Source organism: Synchiropus splendidus, chromosome 9, assembly GCF_027744825.2.
Source record: "Synchiropus splendidus isolate RoL2022-P1 chromosome 9, RoL_Sspl_1.0, whole genome shotgun sequence".
Taxonomy (NCBI): Eukaryota; Metazoa; Chordata; class Actinopteri; order Syngnathiformes; family Callionymidae; genus Synchiropus; species Synchiropus splendidus.
In genome coordinates this window covers 4284319-4307639 of record NC_071342.1, presented here as the reverse complement: position 1 = coordinate 4307639, position 23321 = coordinate 4284319, and the positions used below count along the sequence as shown (strand labels likewise).

Below are 23321 nucleotides of genomic sequence, written 5' to 3'. Positions count from 1 at the left end.
ACACCAGTGACAATGAAGGCATTTTGCAATCAGAAATGCATTGGGGAGGTGTGGCCTCTCACCCAGAGGTATGATGGGTAATTACCTGACCGAGGGTATATATAGAGGTTGTGTGGTCAACATGTGTTATACCAATTGGGCTTAAGAGAAATGACACACACACACACACACACACACACACACACACACACACACACACACACACACACACACACACACACACACACACACACACACACACACACACACACACACGTCCATTTACCAGTGTTTTCTCCACAAAGCAAGCATTTTATTGATACTGGTATTGCATTTTACTACAAAAATGTGAGAGCCCTTTCAAGCAAGTTGCACATCCATTCTAAGCAGGCGATCATTTGTTGCTAAACACGCCTCGAGTTGACGCCTTGAGCGGACTGCTGTGCGTCAAATGACCAGCAGGTGTCAGTAACGAAACATGACCAGTGGCCTCCTGAGCGGGTTTAGGGAAGTGGTGCCCCGTCAGGGTCAGCAAGCCTTCCCTGCTGGCGAAAGCAAATACAATTATTACGTAGATAAATGAACAGATAAGAATTGTTTTACTTAGTCTGTTCTCGTCATTTCATATTATATCCACCTGATTGTGCAGCAAGATGGCCTGACACAGATCTGGTGCACAACGTGCAGGCATGTTCACAGATAACATTTTGTTTGCTTCATATTGCGTAATTGGTGTCTCATTTGAAATGCCAACAATGAAGTGTTTTGGACAACACTGTTCGGAGCAACTAAGCCTCCATTTTTACATGATATTAAACACCCATCAATTGCTATGTGTGGCTTCCTAACTTCTTTTGACCAACATCTGGACAACATAACTTAACCTGGGTGACATGCCTGGGAGTCTCTCTGCTATCCTCATGACCACCAAGCTCTTTCACAGCAGTGGAACTTTTTCATCATGGTCTAAAGGTTTCAATACCAGGCTGTCAAGCAGACAGTTCATCAGTCAGATGTCTGAAGACAGTCAGTCCAGCGACGAGCCACTAATATAAGAATCATTTACAGTCATTCACATATCATTTTTGTCATGTTTAAGGCGACGTGTTTTGTGGACTTGGAGAAGGCAAATGACCTGGTGCCAAGGGACAAGTTGTGGGAGGTGCTTCAGCAATATGGGGTGCCATTCAATCTCTCGAGTGATGGGAGTGACCGTTGTGTTTCCGGTGGGGGTTGTTCTTCGTCTGGGCTGTGCTTTGTCTCCAATCCCGTTTTTGCTTTTCAAGGATAGGATTTCCAGGTGCAGCTCTGGTGGGGAGGGTTTGAAATTTGGTGGTCTGTTTTGTGGCCTCACCACGTTGCGACCGTCGGTTTTCTCTGGATCAGTTTCCGTCTTGATGTTGATACGACTCAGCCCCTGTAAGTCTGGGGCCATGGTTCTCAACCAGAACTGGATGGATTGCTCTCACCGGTTGAGGGTTGATTTCCTGCCACGAGAGGAGAAGTTTAAGTATCTTGGGGTCTTACTCAAGTATCAATCTTCATCCTGACCCTCACCTAAGGTATTGAACTGTGGGTCATGACCGAAAGAACAATATCCTGGATACAGCCAAAACGCGTTTTTTCCGACGGGTTACAGGCGTCTTCCTGGGTGAGTTCTGTCACTTGGGAGAGACACTACTTGTCCGCGTTGAGAGGAGTTCAGGCATCTCATGAGGATGGCCCCTGGATGCCTCCCTTTGGAGGTGTTTCAAGTGTGGTCAGCTGGGAGGAGACCGAGGGGTCGACCCACGACCAGGTGGTGGGATTATATCTGTTCACTGGGCTGGGATTATCTTGGGATCCCTCAGTTTGAGTTGGAGGATGTTGCCCAGATAGAAGGAGCGTTTGGTGTGACCTTCTGAAGCTGCTGCCCCCGCGACCCGACAACGGATAAGCAGTTGAGGATGGATGGATGGATGGATGTTTTAGGTGATTAAAAGTTGAGCTTTAACATTTTAGTCTTTTTCTTTTCATTTCAGAGATTGTGTTTGTGTTCCATAGCTTAACTATAAATTAAGTGTGTGGAATAACATCTGGAATTAATTGAATTAAATGAAAGAATCTTCAATGTAATGTCTTGCTTGTTTAGTCAACTATTACGATGTACGTGCACAGATTTCCCAACCAACATTGCAAACAAAACCAGGTGTCCTCATCAGAGGCTTCGCTGTTACCCTAGAACCTTGTTGTAGCACTGAAAAAAAAAAACACCCCCAGCAGGCAGGAGGAAATAATTGCAGTAAATAAGTATTTTTACTTCCACTTTCTAAATCCACACAGGGAGGAGGTGGTGAAGGGAGGTGACCATGAGGAAGACCAAGGGAGGATTTGCAATGGGGATGGAACCATTGTTGTATTCCAGCGTGTCATAGAAACCAGGGGATCCGTAAGCAGCCCTCACAGTGAGTATACAGTAAATATAGATAGGAATTACCAGGAACCACACGTATAAAAACACACATGTAGTTTGTGGTGAAAGTCAGATTTCTTTAATGATAAGAGCAGCAACAACAAAATAAGGAAACACATCTTATATTATTATATCTTATATTTAATGATAAAAGAAAATGTCTGACAACAATATTGACAGTTTTCCTGCTCATCAGCCAGAAAGGATAATATCAGAAGCATGAATACACAAATCTCAACAAAGGAAATAGAACCCAGTGGGAGAGGGAACGTTGCCTTTTAGAAGCAGATGTTAACCCTTTAGGCAACAACATTACTGAGAAAGAGCTTTCGACTGCACACAATGTCAGTGAACCATAGACATTTACTAGCTAATTTTAATTTGCGTACATTTCAAAATCAACTTCCACTTAGCCAGCTATCTTTACTTACATATACACAACTGAGCTCGACATTTTCTATACAATGAGCCATTTTGGTCATTTAAATAAGTGGAAGATTCCAGCAAAAAAATTTGTTCACTTTACTGTCCAATTTTTGTTTCTATGACAAATGCAGTAATTCAACACATACATTTGGTCCAATGCTGGAATTGAACACTTAATTGTTTATTATTGGCATTTTTTTAAACCATTTTAGACAGATTATAGATTCATATTCATATAAAAAAATACAGCTTGGTGGAAATTATGGTCGAAAAAAAAACCCAAAGATGGCAGGATATCAAAAAAAGTCATAGGCCGCAAGCCATGAACTATGTGAATGTAGGAGTTTTTTCAACGGTTCAAACATGCTACTCAAATTGCACAATTGACTGAAAGCTGAAGAACACATAGTTTATCATTTGTATCATTTCAACATTCTCTGTCATGTTAAGTTAGCGCAAGAATATTTGACATTTACTTCGTAATTTATTGATAATAAAATCGGATGAATAACCCTGTGATTTACGCCCAATGAGAACCTTCTGACCAAGCAGGCCTCAGAACCCACAACCACAAGTATCATCGTCAAACAGCCTTCCCACAACACTCTCTTAAGTTCACTATCTTAAGTTCATCATCACCAGCTATCTAGGAGTGAAGTCTAGACTGTAAAAGGATGTCAATAACAGGGATTATTTATTTCACTGCGCCACGTGGGACAGAAATAAAAATCAACCAGTAGTACACAGAGTTAGGATGGCAAGTCTAAGATCATAAATGATCATGTTTTAAAATAATTATAATTGACTTCATGCTACACACTATTCCAGACACAACAGGAAGCGATATAATATAAAGCCTTTACTGGAAACAGCTACAGTAAGTGAGACAGCGTGGAGGCAAAGTCTGCACTTGGAGGGTTAATAGCGTTGATGTGATAAGGCACAGTTAGATGGAGAAAGAGGATATAACTTTAAAAGACAAAGGCGTAACAGTGGTAGCCCAACAAAGACGTGCATTCAAACGTCCTGGTGAATACAGCGCTGCAGTAGCAGCAGCACAGTTGTTTGTGACGTTGCGATAAGCCCCATCCTTAACTTGAGTGAGTATGCTACATATAAAAGCAAATCTGATGTGTTTTTCAATATATATATATTTATATACATCTATATACAGTAGGGCTGCATGACGAATGGAAAATGTCAGAATTGTGCATCAAACCAAATCCTGCATTGGATGCTTGAACAGGCACTGAAGAACAGCTTAAATGCTACCGTTAGCTTATTGACAACATCTGGAGTGTTTGATGAAAATACAGCTCACAAAAGAGTTGTGCACCTGGTCTGAGAGAGCTTTCTATGAAAGACACGCACGATGGGGCAGACTTGAGAACCCTTCAAGGCGCTGGTGACAGAATCAAATTGAGACTGCAAAGCATGGAAACATACAGCTCAGCAAGGGACGAAGAAGGTGTCCCAGAAAAAAAGTGGTGAGTTTAACAGACTAAAAGACAAGGCAACGTGTCACGATGAAGTGTCCAAGACCACAACATCATTCAGCAGCCCTGACACAATTGAATATCAAGAAAGAGAATCACCAATTCAGTGTCTGGCAACAATCAGAGGTGGGAAAACATCAAAGGACAGAAAAGGAAACCAAAACACAAGTTTGACACTGTTAACAGTTCTCTGTTAGAGGAAGGAACCAGGTTACAAAAACTCGGCTGTCTGCAATGATGAGACATACTGGCACAGAAGGATGAGTGGCTACATCTCCTATAATTCTTTTAGCGTCTACATGGCAGTGAAGAGGTCAGCCCACAACGAGCCCACAAGGTCGTTCTGACGTTTTGTTAGGTGGAAGTCCTCAAAGAAAGTGCACCAGCTGAAAAGGTGGAATTTCAGAAGGAGAAGGACTTCCACTCATTTGTCCACTGTTCATAAGCAGGAAAAGCAATGCTATGGTCAGTTGAAGGAACTGGCAGCGACTTCCCACCACACCTGACGAGTTAGCGTAAAGCTACATAAAAGGCTGAGAACTTGTTAAAGGCAGAGTGAAGTTCAGGTTAGTTGACTAAAATAATTGCACACAAATAAAACCCTGCCACTACACGGCTTTCACAGAGAAAACCCACACACGAAAACAAAAGTAATCAACAGAGAGGAGTACACTTACTGCTGTTTCGGGTAATATAGAATGAGCTAGCATGTGACTGTTAAATAACAGTAAATGAAATAAAAGCAAGTGTTTGATAATGCCACTAAAACGAAGTTGATGCTCATAAAGGCACATTGGATTGGATTGTTTTAAGACAGCAGGTGTGTGCGTGAGTGTCAGTGTGCATCTTTTGTCGTCCTCACGCAATAACTATTTTTGAAGTACAAGGACACTTCACACAGATTACTTGTTTATAAAGCCTCATTTGAACGCAACAATACCTGCCTATTTACACAGCTGGTTGCTATAACATGCTTTTTTCCATTTCAGACAAGCTGAGTGTCTGAACACTAGCCCTCATACACTGAAAGCTAGCTATTTACATGACTAAAGAAATGGATTGACATGAGAGCACATGAGAACACTTAAATCTGTAGGGTTCATCATTTAGCAATTTAATCCTTACCTTATTCTGGAGATTCAATAGTGAAACCATCTTGAGGTGTTCATACATGAACCAGTATTTCTTTTATGCTGATCGCATCACTGCGCAGGACAGCCAATCAGCGAATGTTCGTGCCGCAAACACTGGGAGGTATAAAAGTAGAACAGACTGAGAAGGACCCAGTTAATATTTTGCTAAAAAAAGCGGCAACTGTATATTCATTGGTTTCATATAAGGCTTAACAAAGTTTATGCTCACAATAAACAATTTATGAACACTTTTGCACCTACAGTAACACAGCTGAAGTGCTAATAAATTGTCTCAAGGAAAGCTCAAGTTTGCCACTAAGCATCGGCAGATCCTGAATTGTTTTTAAACGGTAAGGAAAACTAATGGTTGTCATAATACACAAGCTTTCTGTGTTCCTCCTGCTCTGCACCAATAAGCAGAAACGCTCAGTGAAGTCAGCACTGCATAGAAAACATTGTGGTTTTAGCTTCCAAAAATGTATGCACTTCAGCTAGAGAGACGGTTGTGAGTTTGATGCAAGGAATCAGGGAGCTGAAAACCGGCTTATAAATTAAACCTTCAAAACCTGGTCATGACTGTGGGTTACGATCCAGTCGTCTACAGGTTATATAGACCTTAAATTGGCCGAAGTTTAGGGACTAAACATATTCCACTGAAGCTTCCGCATTCAGTAGAAGGATCGGGAAGGAGAGCTGGTCTTGGTCCAAGTCAGTGCCCCTCTAGGTGGCTTGGTTCAGAGCAGGCATCAGACCCAAACCCAGGTGCGAGGTTCCTTGCAGAGGCACATTCACCTCACAATCATGGTGGGTCAGTCGTGGTAGATTAAAGGCATCCATGGTCGGGCCCAGCAGGTAACTCCTCTCTTCTGCAGAACCAGTGACAGAGTGGTGTTTTAGGGTGCTTTCACACTAGGCGTTCTGTCTCGAGACAAAGCACTTTCGTCTCAGAAGTCCGAGATGTGAACACAAACGGGTTTTGGCCGCGGACCTGATCCCCGCTGGAGACATGCACTCTTGTGAAACTCTCAGCGGGTGGTGAGCATCACACCTCTGGCGACTCAGTGCTAGATGCTCCACACAAACCTGATAAATGCCGGGCAGTAAAGGGTCTGATCGCTGTCTGGCCGGACATCGTTCAAAAACAACTTCTCAAACTCCCAGAACACTGAGTAGTCCAGCCGGAGGCTGCAGGAAAATTGTGCTATGATTTTATTGACAGACATATTTGCTGAAATGAATAACGCCGCACTCTTCAGAAACCATTTCCCGTGCTGTGGTCTCGCTGCAGCGCAGCGGTCTGCATGATGATAGTGAAGAGTTATTGAAGACCACCAGACTATTCATTGATCATTTATGATGTCCGGATCTGAACTTCACTGATTAAAATCTACTCAATCGTCAGTAATCTCTCTCGCTGTGTTCAACGTGTTGCGAGAGTCGTGTGGATCACTCCGCAGTGCTCCCGTCCCCGAGCACAATTGTCCTGCAGCTCCCGTCTGCACACCTCAGTGTTCTGAGAGTTTGAGAACTTGTTTTTGGACGATATCGTCTGCCTAGACAGAGGTGTGAAGAATCTCAACGGGGTGCAACTCGGATTTAGGCTCCCGAGACAGAACACTGCAGTGAGAAAGCACCCTCAGTGTGATGGTTTGAGAGAAACTGGGCCAAAAAATTACAGAATAAAGTGGATTTCAGAGTCTAGAGTAAAGAACACTACACTTGATTTTGGTAAAAAAAAAAAAGAGGCCTGAACAAGTCCTCTAAATCAAGGCATACCTTTCACCACCCCCTGATACTGAGACTTTCTGTGATGTGGAAGCAGGCTTGGATGCAGGGAAGTGCCATTTTGCATCATCCTGGCCATCACAGAGTCTGTGGACAAAACATTGAGGAACTGAAACCTTTCACAGAGACAACACTGACGCATGCTACTGGCCAGGGTTCGTACAAGCAGGCAGAGATCTGCAGTCGTGAGAACGCTGTCCGGAACAACCGTCGCTTCTCATTTTCTTCCAGGGCACGTCTGATGACTTGATTTCTTCCTAAGAGACAAATAGATAATACTCCAAATATCATGTTATGTATACTTGTGATCGAAGTTACAAGTTCTCACATAGTGTTTAGTAAAATCATAGCAATTAAAAAAAAACCCAGTGCTTCAGATTTTATTGCACATTAAAAGACGTGTGTCATCTCTTGGTCACATATCAGTGTTCTCTATTGGCATTGTCAAGTTTTTTTTTGCATTTAGAAGGTCACAAATATTGGCTTTGATTTGTAAAGGCTAACTTGCCATCAAGGATTTGACTTGACTACTCACAGTCATTTGTGTGAAGGAGCGCTTGACATGTATCGGGTTCCCAAGCGGACTCCTATCTCTGAAGGTCTTGGAGAAAGTGTCCATGGGCCTGCAGAAGGTCGTTGTCAATAGCAAGCAAATCAAAACTCACTTCTGAGTGGTCAAGAATAGCATTGTAAAGACTGTGTTGTGAACTGCACATACAGAGACCGAAACCAAAAAGCATATCATATACAGTCCACTAGTCATATAGATGCTACATTTGTTTCTTAAGGCAATAGAAATTCTGACTTCAAAATAAATGAAGGACTGAAATGCTATCATTCTGTATTGAGTTTGGTCTCGCCCACCTCATTGTCCTGGTTTCTGTATGTCTACACCACTAGATCAATGTGTTGAGTCACCTGAGTTCGTTCAGGACTGACATGCTGGAGTTGCTGCTGTGCTGTTGTTGCTGTGGTTGATATTCTTGTTGATATGTTAAGAGTGGGTCTGGGGGCCACTGCAGATTCTGGCGTCCTCCCATGGAGGACAATGGGGTGCTGGCCGGAGCCTGGTACGGAAGGTTTTGTATGCGAGTAACCACAAAAGAGCACCCTCTCGGGTACAGAGCCCTCTGGTCAGACCCTCCATCTTCCCAAGCCTTCCAGGAAGCAGAGGGTGGAGAATGGAACTGCCTCTGTTGCTGTGGGGGGTTTAAAAGCGGCTGGAAAAGGCTAGCAATGTCGTTGAAGCTTTGCTGGGGTGCCGGAGAGGCAAAGCCACTGTTGATATTGGTCTCCATGGACCCGGCTTGGACTCCTTCCAGTGTGTCAGATTCTGGGACTATTGGACTGAGTTGGAAGTCTTCACCATCCATCGGGATGTAGGGAGCCAATGTCTCAAGGTCCAGCTCACCTAAGTCAAACTACACACAAGTGCAGAAGGGCATCAGATGTCAGTGCAAAAGTCAATGAGCACAGTACACACACGCACGGCCACAAATACCTGACTGCTACTCTCAGTATCCAGAGCAAACAGCTTCTCAGACAGTTCCCCCTTCAGATCGTTCTCTACATTGCTGCAGTAGTAATCGCCTGGACTGCTGGGCTGGTGAGGAAGCAGAGGACGGATATTACATTCAGACACAGAGAGGTGGGTGACTGCTTGTACTTCTTCACTGCTCATGACCCGTGGCAGACACCCTAATTCTCCATTCCTTACTGAACTTACTGTGGAGCAGCTGCTTAGACTGGGTGTGGTGCTGCACGGTTGTGGAGGCTTCTGCTGTACGGTGAAGGTTCTTGGGTGAGACGCTGGTTTATTATTTTCACTGCTCCATGAAGGAGGAGGGAAGGAAAATGCTGGCCCTTGCAGGGTCTCCTCGAAAGAAGGATGGCCTGCCAAGGAGACCAGGATTGTTAGAAGAACAATAACTATGTAGAGCCTCCTCTGCTCCCTTGCATACCACTAATGTTCATGCACCATTTCCACGAACCTAATTGGTTGTACTCCCATCAGTGAGATTCCCTCAGCCGATGGACAGGAGTGTTTATTTAGTTTAGTCTGCAATTTTCTGTGTACTACATTCTAGTTCACTGTTAATCATCACATAGAACCTGAAGTCCTTGGTAACAGACCTCCCATTCACGATCCTCTAGATATGTCAGTATGCTATGGAATTAATTTCCCATCACTTACATTCACATTTATTATCTTTTTTAGTAGTTGCTGGCTGTTATTTAAAGCCATATGCATGGTAATGGAATTACTTAGCGTTTGTAAAATATTATTAATTAATTTAATCAAACATATTTCCATACTTATACATCCATAATGTACATAACACAAGCATTGACCACCCCAGGGAGCAAGAAAAAAAAGGCATACCAAAGTCAAGGCTAATGATGGTATCCCCCGGAGTAGGGGCCAGCTGGGTCAGGTCTTCGGGTTCCTCCTTGAGTTTGGCGAAGAGTGACTCTCCAACACCAGCAGTGAAGAATCCGGGCACATGGCTGGGCTGGTACAGAGACTTGGTCTGTTCTAGTGACAGAACCAGTGACTTTTCCTCCACATCGCTGTAGCGGCAAAAAGCACAACTTGAGAACTTTGACTATGGTCATTTGGATTTGGCATTACTGGACTCACCTAAGCACGTAGTTGACACACACGATGCACTGTGGCTGAGAGTTGCGACTGTTGTAGATAACAGTACCCTGAGTCTCTACCCAGACGTAGCCGCCTGTCTTTGCCAGCATGCGATACTGACGAGTGACCACCTGTCCTTTAGTGCACACTGACAGAGAAAAAACAATTGGGCATCAGAAATGGAACATCTGCTGATATATAATCCAGTGGTTCGGTTTGGCAAGGATGAGCTAATGACTAATGCAGTAAATAATAAGAATGAGAGTGACATTTTTAGAAAGCATTAAGAAAGTGCAGGCCTACACCAAGGAGCACATTTCACATGACAAGGTTTAGGATTTTTTCCCCAGCATAGGGGTGTCTCTGCTGGGGTGTGGTAGAAGGCTACTGCTGGAGGCAGAGAAGATGTGTCAGAGTTTGAGCCAGATTGGACAGACGACAGAGCATATTGTACATCTTTCTTAGTCCTCCTTAACAGTCCTTAAGAGGCGGAATCTTGCTTGGCAGAAGTGTGGAGTGCTGGCATTGTGTAACATTTCCCTTGTTGTTGACACAAACAGCCAAAAATGCTGGGATTTGACGGAAGAGAACCCCGTGTGTCGGGGTAAAACTCTGCGTGTAGGTGGCCGTTATGCAGTTAAAGCTGCATGACTTTTCAATAGATATCACTCAATTGAAGGAAAACTTATACCAGGTAACGAACCCAGGGAAAGCTCTGAATTTTAACCACAATCGGACCAGGAATGTCAGCCTGTTATGTTGTTTAGCAGCAAACAATTTGCGTTAGCAACCCTAAAACAATGTTAGAATCTGAATCAGATTTATTGCCAAGGTAAGTGAGGATCCCACCAACTTTCCTAGTTGATGGGAAGGTTCGGAATAACAAAACACAATAACAATAATAATAAATAAATAAACAAAAAATAAAAGTGAATAAAAAATAATAATAGAAGTAACTAAATAAATAAATAACCCACATCATCAGTCTGACGGCCAAGGAGAAAAAGCTGTTCTTGTGACGGGAGGTTCTGGTCTGGGTTGACCATAACCACCTGCCAGACTGAAGAGGGACAAGACGGACGTCTCTGGATCCTGGAGACATGCCCTGCATGAAAAGGAAGCAGTCTGCAACCGATCATCTTCTCAGCAGAGTGCACAATGTGCTGTAGACTGCCTTTGTCCCTGGAGGTGGCTCCGCTGTACCACACGGTGATAGAGAGGGTGAGGATGGACTTAATGATGGCTATGCAGAACTCCACCAGCATCTTCATCAGCAGTCGCGGTTTCCTTAGCTACAGCAAGAATTCCCAGGAAACGGAAGGAGTCCAAAATGAAAATGGGCGTCTCAGCCATCAAGAGGGGGGATGGAGGTGGAAGTGTGATTCTCCTGAAGTCCACGATAATTCTTCAATGTCTTCTGGGCGTTCCAGGTTGCTCCAGGTTGTTATGGCTGCGCAAGAAAACCAGCCGTTCCACCTCCCTCCTGTAAGCCCGCTCATCTCCATCTGTGATGAGCCCGATGATGGTGGTGTCATCCACAAACTTGATCAGTTTCACAGACTGGTGGCTGGAAGTGCAGCAGTTGGTGTACAGGGAGAACAGCCATGGCGAGAGAACACAGCCCTGAGGAGACCTAACGTTGAGGGTCAGAGTGTCCACAACAGTCGTCCCCAGCCCCACGCATTGGCTCCAGCCGGTCAGGAAGTCTGTAATCCACCTGCAGAGGGAGCAGTGACGAGTTCGCGCAACCACGTCTCCGTAAAACACAAAACACGAGAGGAGGAAAAGTCTCTGTTTCTTCTCAACATCAGCACCAGTTCATCCATCTTATTGTTGAGCGAGAAAACGCTTGAGGGAGGAATATCCCGGGTAGCCGCGTGCACAATCGTCTTGGGCGAAGGCGGACAAGCTCACCAGCACGTTTCCCTCTTCTCCTCAGTCGCTTCCGTCCAGCCAAAAGGTGGATCTCGAAACTGACACCAAAAATAGGTAAGACGGAGGGATAGCCCTGATATTCATCAATTCATCCCGTGTCTAAGAACACATGAATGCACCATCAAAACATAAAAACAATCAAAATAACAGACAAAAATTCTAGGCCAGCCTTTGTCTGTGTCATCTTGAACAAACTCAGAGGAACAACATTTTGACACCACAGTCACTTGGGTGTTTCATTTGTGCAATTTAAGACCCGTCATGTCACCTGTCTTTTGCTAGTTCTGAATGGAGCATGGCATATAGATAGCAGCTGGAATAGGCAGTCTGCCACCTAACAAAACTAGCAACTGAGCCCATAAGATGGAATGCTTCATGTGTGACGGATCTCCAGAAACAATTTAAAATCATCAAACACTCAATTAAAAAAGTAAGCAAATGGTATTCAGATCAATAGACTCATTCATTTCTCAAAAATAAACAATATTTTTTGTCACGGACAAGGAAGATTATTTTGTGAGGCATCCATCTCCAGTTCAAGAGAGTCATGAGAAAATGGTGGAACACATCAGGACATGTACGCGTGTGTCTCCATGTTGTTGCAGGGAGCACAGTTAGCATGTCCTGATTGACACTCTGGTCATGCTGGTCGTGAGAGAGAAAGAGGATGTTTGTTTACCAGAAGGAAGAGAAGGCAGTAAGTTATAGCGAGGTCAGGGTCTGCTCTAACAAGGTTCTCACTAGGAGGACAAATATCTCTGAATGCTTTTCTGCAGCTTGTTTCATGCACAGAAGTGTATGCATATATATATATATATATATATATATATATATATATATATATATATATATATATATATATATATATATATATATATATATATATATATATATATATATATATATATATATATATAATGTGATACAAAGTTCTACATCATTTTAGCCTAGCATGTGCGATCACAGTCTGTGCATTAGACCTGATGTTATTTCCTGCACTTGTGTACCAATACCCTATTAGCCATACCACACTGGTGTGGCTTGTGACAAGACATGAAAGCCATCAAAGGTTAAAGACCTTCATACAACTGCGAGCCCTTGAAGCATCTTCAAGGCTCAAAATAGACACCTTATATTAGAAACAGCATAAACACAGGAGTGCTTGAACCCTTCTGCACATCTGTGTCAACTGTCCCAGAGATAGAACTAATCACATTGTTTGCATCCCTTTCAAAATATCTTCCTCAAAATAGCTATAACTTTATCAGTTTCACCAGTCTCGTGTGTCACAGCAGGTGATGGATTCTAATTCAAATCATTATTATCAGAATGCCACAGGTGATCACAGCCCCATGATTCAGGGTCAGATTGATGACAAAGACCATTTAGCCTCCTGTCTGGAGTGTGGAGATCACACGCCCGCAATTGATAGTCAGACATTTGATCACAAACACAGACATAAAGAACAAAATGGGTCTTGGTGTCAGCATTTACCAAATGAGCAGGCTCAAACCACCACGGATCATATCAGAGATGTCACCATAAAGAAACAAGAAGTCCAGGCTGAATCCAAGAGTGAACACCAGCTGGATGTTGAGGGTCAGACTTGTCCATTGCCATATCCCTACTGTGAGACAAAACCACATGTACAGACTGAGTCACAGCGTGAACACGTGGAATGTTTTAGCACCAAAATACAAAGTGAGTGGACCCAACCAGATTCCTCATCATATGGAACCCCAGAGGCAAACCAAATGCATCCAGAGCAAAATGACCAAAAAATAAAAAAGCTCTTGACTGAAGACAGTTCGGAACCCAGAAGCATCAGAAATACTGAGATTGCAGTCAAAATGGAGAGTAGCCTTCAGCTCCAAAACTTTGTTTCAGAATTTGACCAAGTGCATGCAACAAAAGCGAACTGGTCCCACGTGGACCTGGAAATAGAGCACCGGAAGTCAAATATTCTTTACAGGGAGCTGTACCAGATGACTCTGCTTCACAAGCAAGTGAGCCAACTGTATCATAATGCACTTCATATGGCTCATGGCCTACAGCAGAAACTTGACGAAGAGATTAAGTCTCACACCATGACCATTAACCAAATTGGAGCTATGCGGGTGATGCATGCTGCTGAGCGAGAAATGATGGATGAAGAAATGGAGACATTGCAGAAAGACTCAGAAAAGAAACAGATGACTCTTCTTCGAGAGATTGAAAAACTCCAGAAAGTCCCAATCCTAAACGAACATGTTCTGCATGTCTCAGATGGCAAGCCAAAACACCAGATAGTGGAACAAACAACTGGAACACCAGAACAAGGTTCCACCGTGGAGGAAGACAAAGAGCTGATCCAGACCTTCAAGGCTGAGCTACAGTGCTTCCAAATTATAATTATGAAAGAGGTGAAGGAGCTGAAGATGGAACTTCATGATCAGACCCTCTGCAGCCACTTGGCATCCAAAACCCTTGACCTTGAAAAGACCACCCTTGTCTTTGAGCGGCATGCTGATACACCTTTGTCAGTCCCGAGACCCACCAAGCAAGAAGAATCTGTTGACCAGCAGAAGCTACCAATGGTCCAAAGGTCAATCTGGAAGAGACTACGGAATTTTCTGGGAATAAAAAGCCGTAAGAAGCAAAAGCTTTGGAATGCAACCTTATGATGAGCCTGGTTCAAAGAAATGAAGTGGCTTTTCAGTGGAAAGGATGCCAGACGAGTGGCAGTAAATTGAGAAAACTTAAGACAAAAGCAAAATTATGACCTGGTTTGCTTCATTCTGTGTGGCAAGAGTGCTTGATCAGTGGGCGTGGATGAAGCTGAGAGCTTGGGACCGCAGTGTACACCATCATCACAGAATTTGAGTGATGACAATCATTTTCACTGAGATAACTGCCTTCAAGCGTTGACAATGCTGTAACACACCAAGTTGATGTCCTGCATGAACCCACATTAGACTTCAAATCATTGCATTGTTTAATTATTCCCTAAATTTGGGGGGATTTATGCTTCTTGTGTACATGAATGTTTATGCAATGCATAAAAAATTGCATAACTTGATAAATAAAAGACTGGATGAGCTGCGCAGAGACAAGATATCAGTGTGAAGAATCTTCCTGGGGTGCTGTGCTGCAAATGGTACTCCTCTTCCCACATACTCGCAGCAAAGAAAGAAGGTGGTCAATGCGCAACTTTCAGTTGTTTTTAAACCTGATGCGCTCGGAAAATTGACCACACACTTTAACGACAGAATAATGGAGTACTTTATTGACATTCGTAGAGCATCAAAATTTGCTTTGTGGTTTAAAAGAAAAAACTAAATTCAGAACCAAATAATGAGGAGATAAAGAATGACTGTTGTTTTGAAGCTGAGGCAAAGAATGACTGCATGAAAAGGTGCATTTACCAGAGTTTATGGGAGTGGTTTATTCCGGTTCTATTTGCTGAGTTGCAGCAAGGGGGTTGAACTCAACCCAAAACAAAAGACTCCCATATATCTTTCATATACTAATGTCTGTCAGTATGAGGCCGAGTAGCTGAGCCCCCTCCACATGTACTCCTTTCCAAAGGAGTATTTGAGATAAAATTGAAGACATGCTCTTTATAATCAACTCTCAACCATCCCATTATTAACGATCACGGCTAAACTGTAAATATATAGTAGTACTGGAAAATTGCTGAAAGCTAATTTGATCTTGGCTTCATTTCATTTTGGATTATTTAGTCGAGGGAGTATGGTTGTGTCTGCGGTGGAGTGAATATCAGCACTTTACTTGGATTAATTATTGAGAGGACACTTAAGTATTACGTGTGTTGTTCAAATGTGCTTTATTCCCACAATTCTACACAGAGTTCAGTCACACGGACCATGGTGTTTAACAATCAACAGCTGTTCTTTAGCAAGGATACTGCAGCAAGTCATGTATAGACGCACCATTATTACCGGTTCAGGATTTCACATTTTCACAAGTGTATTCTGATAGTTTAATTGGTACTGCTTTGTTGGTTGCATCCTATCATTTTGAAACTCGCCCTTCAAACACAAAGTAACACGCCCCTTCAAACTCAGACTCGGCAAAGTCGTAGTGCGCAGTTCTTCGGATTGATATGAACAAAACGCAAATGTCAGACGGTGTCATGTGAGAGCAGTGTCTCAGTCTCCGAGTGGGAATTCTAAACTCGTCTTGAGCTGTTTTACCGTGTCCACGTAAGTCTTGGTTAATGAAACCCTTTCATTTATAGCTGCTGCAGAACATATCTAATTACTGTTCGCCGGCAAGTGGTCTTCACTTAAGACACATTTGCTGAATTCTACATATAAGAAATGTCATTCTATGTTGTTAGGAAATTAGGAACTATGTTCTGTTGTTGTTCTGTTAGGAACACATTTCTCATTTACATGCAGCTTTGAGGAGGCTCCACAAGACTCAACAGGACCCAACCAACACAATTTATTCACCAACATGGTGAGAAAACATTTTGTTTGTGGGCTGTTTTGAACTCTATCATTGTTTCACTGGGCAGTTTTTCTAAATGCTGAATGTCTTTGCTCTCCAGCGTCTCATCTCACAACAGCAGACCTTCCTTGTTCTCTTTGCTTTGGAGCCTGAGACCATAGTATGTGAGCAACATTTTCATTTGCTTTTCAAACTCTGATCATTGTTTACTTAATTATTAATTTAACTCTTTCCTCTAGTCTGCTAGGAAACTTATTTAGGGTATGTTTGACGGATTTTAAAGACACATGGTGACAGTCCTGAAAGAAGAGCAGGTACAGTATTGCTGGTGTAAGACAACCCAACATCTCCATGTTTTGTTATCCTCTGTGATCAGTGCCGTACAATCCGTTCCTTATTCCGTGAAGTGGTTGTGTGGAAAACAGTTGCAGTGGACCTACTGTGAAAGAAGGACGCATCCAGAAACCGTGTGGGTCCAACATTCAGGAGCAGCACATTATCAGTACTGTGTGGACGGCAGCAACAGAGGCTCATGGTGGACACAAAATACGCTGGAGTTCATCACCAGAGTTGCATGGAATGTTTGTAATGTACTTGTAAAGAATGTATTTATTTTCCTTTCTGCACAAATTAAATGTTTTCGCTTTGACACGTAGTATTGTTGTTTGTGGTGGCAGTGGTTGTTGTTAGTGAAAGGATGGTGTCCAGGGTCTGAGCAGTCAGGGGATTAGTCTCCATGGCAACTGACCCCAGCCTTTGAGCCCAAGGTGTGAACTTTTGAGCAGCCCTCAATCTGGTACATTTACCGGAATAAACAGTTATTTTTTTCAGCAATTGCCGGTCAATGCCTGTTAATCAATGTAATTTATATATCTGAAAACACTTATCTGTAAACCAGTGTTTTCTTGCGCTGAATGTTAAAGATTTGTCAGGTAATTGTCTAGTCTACAATAAAACCATGCAAAAGAGTTTGTGATAAAATCAAAAGTTATTTAAAATAAATAATGATATATTTTTGCCACATTGGCCGCCTATTTATCAAGACATTTTAAACCAAAATATATATTTTTGCAATTTGTTCCTGCAAACATTCATTGCAAAATAGCCAAGTGTCAGTAGCTACAATTTTTTCACAAAAAAGGATTTTCTCCAAGATTTTCAACTAAGCACAATTGTGCTTTGACTGAGGTTCCTTTGGTGGTGTGCCTCAGGCCTTTTTCAATGAATGAAGAGTGCAATGGTTTAAAAAAGGCTGAACAACACTGGTCTATATACATGGGTACCACCTTATGGCTCCAGGGCCACATTGTCAAATGTAGACTGCGATGATGGGTTAGACTGAGCATGGGACTCACAGTTTTGGTGGTTCTTGGTGACGCAGTCAGAGTCCAGGGCATGGTAAAAGTCATATACAGATCGACCAATCAGATCTTCAGGACTGTAGCCCATCAGCTCAGTGACCCTGGAACACATGACATGTGGCATCAGACTTCGAAAACGTAATGTGATACCAAGTAGCAAAAAGAAGTAGACAAAACTGATTAACGTTTATAGACTTGGACCATGCTAGGGACTCACACAATGGATGTCGAAAACTGACATCATTTGCGACCTTTAAACCAGCCTATCATCTGGCACAATTGCTGCGTGCAGAGTCCAATGTAACCATGTATGAATGTCTCCTTCATATCTGTTCAGAGTTCAAGAGCACATAAAACCATCCCTTGTCACGGAGGCAACATTACTCAAGAAAAAACGCAATCTAATGTAATCTAATTTGGTGTCTTGAACCAAATTAGTCTTAGCATTCTGCGCCCTTTTTTATGCTGCAATCAAGTTTCCCCACATTTCTGGGAAAACCTTTCATTAAACCTGCTTTGTGAAATGGACTCTTCCAATCAGATGGCTTGGCATCTTCTACCTGTTGTCAAACGTGTTTGCTCACCAAATGTTCTTGTATAGCTGTACTTGTGGGGACTAATTCTTGGAAACACACCTAGTTGTGAGGACATTGTACTTCATGAGGATAATTTCGCTGGTCTCAACAAGGTTAGGTTTCAATTAGAGGATGAAATGATATAAATAAATAAAAACAATAATAACAAATAAAAACAACTATTATATTATAATTAGGTCAAAATTCGGTCCAAAGTCCTGGTTAAGGTTAGCTATGTGTTTTGGATGGTTAGGTTTAGGGGGAGAGGCTGTGGAAAGCATTATGGCAATGAAATGTCCCCACAAAGATATCAGTATGTGTGTTCAATTGAGGTTGTACTTATGACCACTGATTCAACTCGGTTGGGTACAAGGGTCAGACCCACTGCAGTTCCAGTACCTGTCATCACAGTAAGTGAACTTCATGTCCATGCTGTGACGGCTCAGGAACGTCTTGCTGTCCAGTGGTATGTCAATATTGGATGGGTGGGGGATGGGCTCACACATCAGGACAGCGCAGGCCAGGGGAGGCTCAGCCAGACTGTGCAGAACCTGTGTTAGGCCGTTGAATGTCTTCAAATGTCCAGTGCAATGAAGCACCTGCAGGGCACACCAGATTGAGCACGGTTACATGACGGGCCAGAAAAACCAACAATTGTGTTAGTCCAGCTAAGTTTGGACAATTAAAATGCATGTAAACAGCTTAGTCCAACCTTGAGAAAGAAATTCAAATAGATCTCAGGCTACACTACATTTACACAACCTGGATAATGTAATAGCTCCACTAAGCCTGCAGATAGCCATGTAGCTCGACTATTATCGGAATGGGTGATGTGCAGCTGCGCGAGCTTCAGCAACGCAGCAGATGCAAACAGACTGCTCCTAGGACATGAAGAGTAATAACAAAACATTTTACAATTGACTAGTGCAACTGTGTGCGACTTCCTCCGTCTTTGTTGATATCGACAGTGAACACATAATAAACCTGATAGTAGCTGTTTCGTCATTTGTGATGATGCTATACTCTGGATTTGTAGATTTTTCTTCAACCACCTTCAATCGAGTCACTTGGATTGTTAGTTTTTTCAAGAAGATCAGAGTACGTGATTTGTTGGTCAAATGATTCGACAACACCACCATGTTAGCATCAGTTAGCATGATTACTAAGTGAGTCGGGGGTTCTTGCTGGTGATCACATGCTTTTTTTCACATGCATTTATTATTCTTGCAGCACAAAGAAAACACTCCTGGATATTTAATTTTATTCACCCTAGTCATCTTTATTCAGTAGCTCACTTTCCTCCGCATGTAAACAGAGAGAACATGCAAATTGGTTATTCGTTCTTTTTTTATTTTGTGTTGAGCATGAGGTACAATGCTATTCTTGAACTGTTTCCGTAAAAATCTTAAGTTAAGGTTTACAGCAGGAATGTGTTTTTGTTTAGTGCATCTTGTTGTCACCTTCCAGCTGGCTGACTTAAGGTTGACAGTGCGCCCCCTGTTGGTCATTGTGCATTTCATCCTCATGAAGAAATCTCGGTCAGTGTTCAGCTCCTTTCTCTGCTTCCCAAAGGCATCCCCTGAAACACACACACATGCAAACATGAGTAGACACGCAGGATGTGCAATCTGGATGGTTGTTACATCACAGGGCCAGAGTTCAAATTGAATGCTTCTTCACCTGGAATGTTCCCTAAACCTGGCAAAAAAGAAATAGCTTACATCCTAATTCATTGTAAAAATCTCTGGAGCTCAGGTTTGATTAGAAAAAGCATATATTTCTGTTTAAAATGCATTTACATACATGCCAGCAGGTACACGCACACTCGCACGTACGCACGCCCCTCTCTCCTGGTTCCTTTCCAAATGACCTCTGAGCTTCTGCTCTCATGTGACAGGATTATGATGTAACCATTTTTCAAGAGAACACAGATAAATCAGGACAAGAATAATTCAGCAAGAAGTTACACAAGTATGTTAATGTTACGTTAGAAGAAAGCAATCTTCATCCACCTGGATCACAAACCATTGTATTGTATGTGCTGTTAAAGGTCTGTTTAATCCTAATGTGATCTCACCTGCCATCTTAAGGCTCAGGTTTTCCCTGATTTCTTCATGGTCACATGGGTGAGTGAAGTCAAAGATGCTGTGACCTGTCAGATCCACCTGGAATAAAATAAATAATAAATAATAAATAATACCAAATCACAATTTTAGCTGCTCTATGCTTGTCTATGTATTGAAATAAAAGAAAGAGACGTGAATGACTAAAAACTATTTTTGTTAAGTGAGACGAAAAGTATTTCAGCAGTGGCTGAAGCAGCTGGTGGCACCTGTGTTAGGCCCAGGAACTTGTTGATGTTCTCTGACAAGAAGATCATGTCGCCATCGGCTGTAACCACGGTTATAAAACCTTCGAGAGACCTGAGGTACAAAGAGTCCATGTCTTCAGTGTCTTTCTCGCCATCTGTGAAGCAAAATTTCAAATATCAAAATTGCAGCAAGGAACTTTAGTGTCATAAATTCTGGATGCCACAGCTGCAGGTATGTGGCCAAACCAAAATGACATCAAATATTTGACCATGTTTACAAAGTGGTGGTCCAGTACATTCGTAGGTGTTCCTGTTTTTGGCAAACATGGTCAAGACTGACACATTTAACAACTTCTTCTCTCCAAAAACAAGGTAGACAAAAAGCAAAGTTAATGTCTAAAAATATTCTATTAATATTTCCATTAAAAATGCTTACTCTTGTACACAGAGAACCAGTAAACTAGATCAGGTCCAACAAAGTACTAAAGGGGCTGATAAAGGTTCTCAGTCAGTGGACGTGGACACATGGCCAGATACTGTGTCTCAACTGCTGCAGGGAAACCGGAGCTTCCTGTGGGCGGTAGATTCTCACAGGCCAACTGGTCCAGATCCACCTTTGGCCCGGATACTCACTTGTCATTATCAGACTGACTGTTTCCTGGTTACGCAAGTGTCCTCTTTTCAGAATAATGTGACAGCTGCTTCTGAACCCTAACTGGTCCAGTTTCTGACAGTAGATTGTCATATGTTCCAGACCACCATTTGTGACTGTATATGATATTAAGAACCATAAGCAGGGGGTAGCACTAATTTCAAAGTAGAACACAACAATATATATATAAAAAAAAGTTTGCTGTGGCTATATTCCCAGTTGGTCAAGTCTGTGGCCTTATAATTGGGGAGACCAAAAGTTCTAAGCTGAGCTTCCCTTCATATCCTAAGAAAGAGTTAACACACCCTGAAGTGAACACCTGTTGCGGCCAATTGACTTTTGCAAACTACCCAACTCTTGTGATTAAAGGTGAGCAGAGTCTTTCTTCTCTGCTACTGAACAACAACAGCACTGACATCTGTGGTCATGAAGTCCTTTGAGCACCTGGTTCTATCCCACCTGAAATCCATCACTGCTCCCCTCCTAGACTCAGTGCAGTTTAGCCTACAGAGCCAGTTTGCCTACATTTCGTTCGGCAGCATCTGGACTCTCCAGGGACCTATGCCGGGATCCTGTTTGTGGACTTCAGCTCTTCTTTTAACACTCCCAGCTCTGCTTGAAGACAAGCTTCGCCAGCACAATGTGCCTGACTCTCTGCAGCTGGATTACAGACTTCCTGATCAGCCGGAGTCAGTGTGTACGGCTCGGGACGATTGTCTCGGACATCCTGATGCTCAACATCGGGTTTCCTCAGGGCTATGTAGTCTCCCTGTACACCAACTGCTGCACCTCCAGCCACCAGTCTGTGAAGCTGATCAAGTTTGCGGATGACTCCACCATCATCAAGTTCAGATGAAGAGGAGTTGGCTTTCAGGAGGGAGGTGGACCGGCTGGTATCCTGGTGCAACCTAAACAACTTGGAGCTTAACACCCAGAAGACAGTGGAGATGATCATGGACTTCAGGAGTATGACTGCTCCTCTGTCCCTTCTCATGTTAGCAGTTTTGCCCATTCCCATTGTGGACTCCTTCTGCTTCCTGGGAACCAGCATCACGAAGGACCTCAAATGGGAGCTGACCATCAGGTCCCTCATCAGGAAGGCCCAGCAGAGAATGTTCTTCTTGCAGCAGCTAAGGAAACTACGACTGCCAATGAAGATGCTGGTGGAGTTCTACACAGCCATCATCGAGTCCATCCTCACCTCCTCTATCACCGTCTGGTATAGCAGCACCACCGCCAGAGACCAGAGCAGACTGCAGCACATAGTGCATTTTGCTGAGGTGATCAGTTGAAGACTGCCACGTCTTCATGACCTGTATGTCTCCAGGACCGAGGGATGTGCAGGACGGATCAGAACCGACTCTTCTCACCTTGGTCATGGACTGTTCCATGACATGGTCTGGACCTCTTCCCACTGGCTGGAGGCTGCGTTCAATCCAGACCAGAACCTCCTGTCACAGGAACAGCTTCTTCCTCTCAGTCGTCAGATTGATGAATTTGTGATAAGTTCTTGTTGTTTGTGGGTTATTTATTTATTAGTTGTTTCTGTTTATTTTATTTTATTTTTATTATTATTATGATTACTACCATTATTATGGTTTTCACTGCACGTTATTCCAAAGCACTTTCCTAGTTGGTGGGATCCCCACTGGCCATGGCAATATGGCTGATTCTGATTAAAAACATCTCAACATAAATCATATAATACTTCAAAATGTACATGCAAAAAAAACAGATGTGAAACAAGCTCGTCAGAGTCATACATCAGACTAAGGCTTTTAGCTGATCACGGTAAATGTCTTTTCAGCAATAATAACATTTTTTTCCATTCTATTCCATGTGTTGGACACACTACAGTTTCTGATGAAACTGTTTTATGATGAAACTTATTGGTGGAGTTTGTCTCCAACATCAGTGTTTGTTTATGTAGATGAGAAATTTGATGTTTCACATCTCTTGTAGAACCCGGTCGTGTCTGACAGACTGCTCTGCCAGCTTTATTCAGGGGTTAAACTGAGTTGTGTGTTTGCTGCATCTCATGTCTCTTAACAGTTTACTTGAACTATGGACCAATGTGGACACATTTCCTGGATGCTATTTAAGAAATATTAGAAATAATG

The 23321-nt window shown here is 42.8% G+C and overlaps 1 protein-coding gene across 1 annotated transcript in view; it reads right to left on the bottom strand.

Annotated features, from left to right (window-relative positions):
• Positions 1–291: 291 nt before the first annotated feature.
• The window catches only part of epas1b (endothelial PAS domain protein 1b), a 43028-nt gene continuing 19998 nt past the window's right edge, over positions 292–23321 (bottom strand). The window contains exons 3-16 of the mRNA XM_053875587.1: positions 20571–20704; positions 20316–20403; positions 19699–19817; positions 18638–18837; positions 17658–17764; positions 9913–10060; positions 9655–9842; positions 8998–9164; positions 8773–8874; positions 8190–8692; positions 7807–7894; positions 7435–7528; positions 7263–7358; positions 292–6352 (exon numbers count right to left, since the gene is read on the bottom strand). Coding sequence (XP_053731562.1) covers positions 6207–6352; positions 7263–7358; positions 7435–7528; positions 7807–7894; positions 8190–8692; positions 8773–8874; positions 8998–9164; positions 9655–9842; positions 9913–10060; positions 17658–17764; positions 18638–18837; positions 19699–19817; positions 20316–20403; positions 20571–20704 — 2180 coding nt within the window. The 3' untranslated portion in view covers positions 292–6206. The remainder of the gene's footprint in view (positions 6353–7262; positions 7359–7434; positions 7529–7806; positions 7895–8189; positions 8693–8772; positions 8875–8997; positions 9165–9654; positions 9843–9912; positions 10061–17657; positions 17765–18637; positions 18838–19698; positions 19818–20315; positions 20404–20570; positions 20705–23321) is intronic.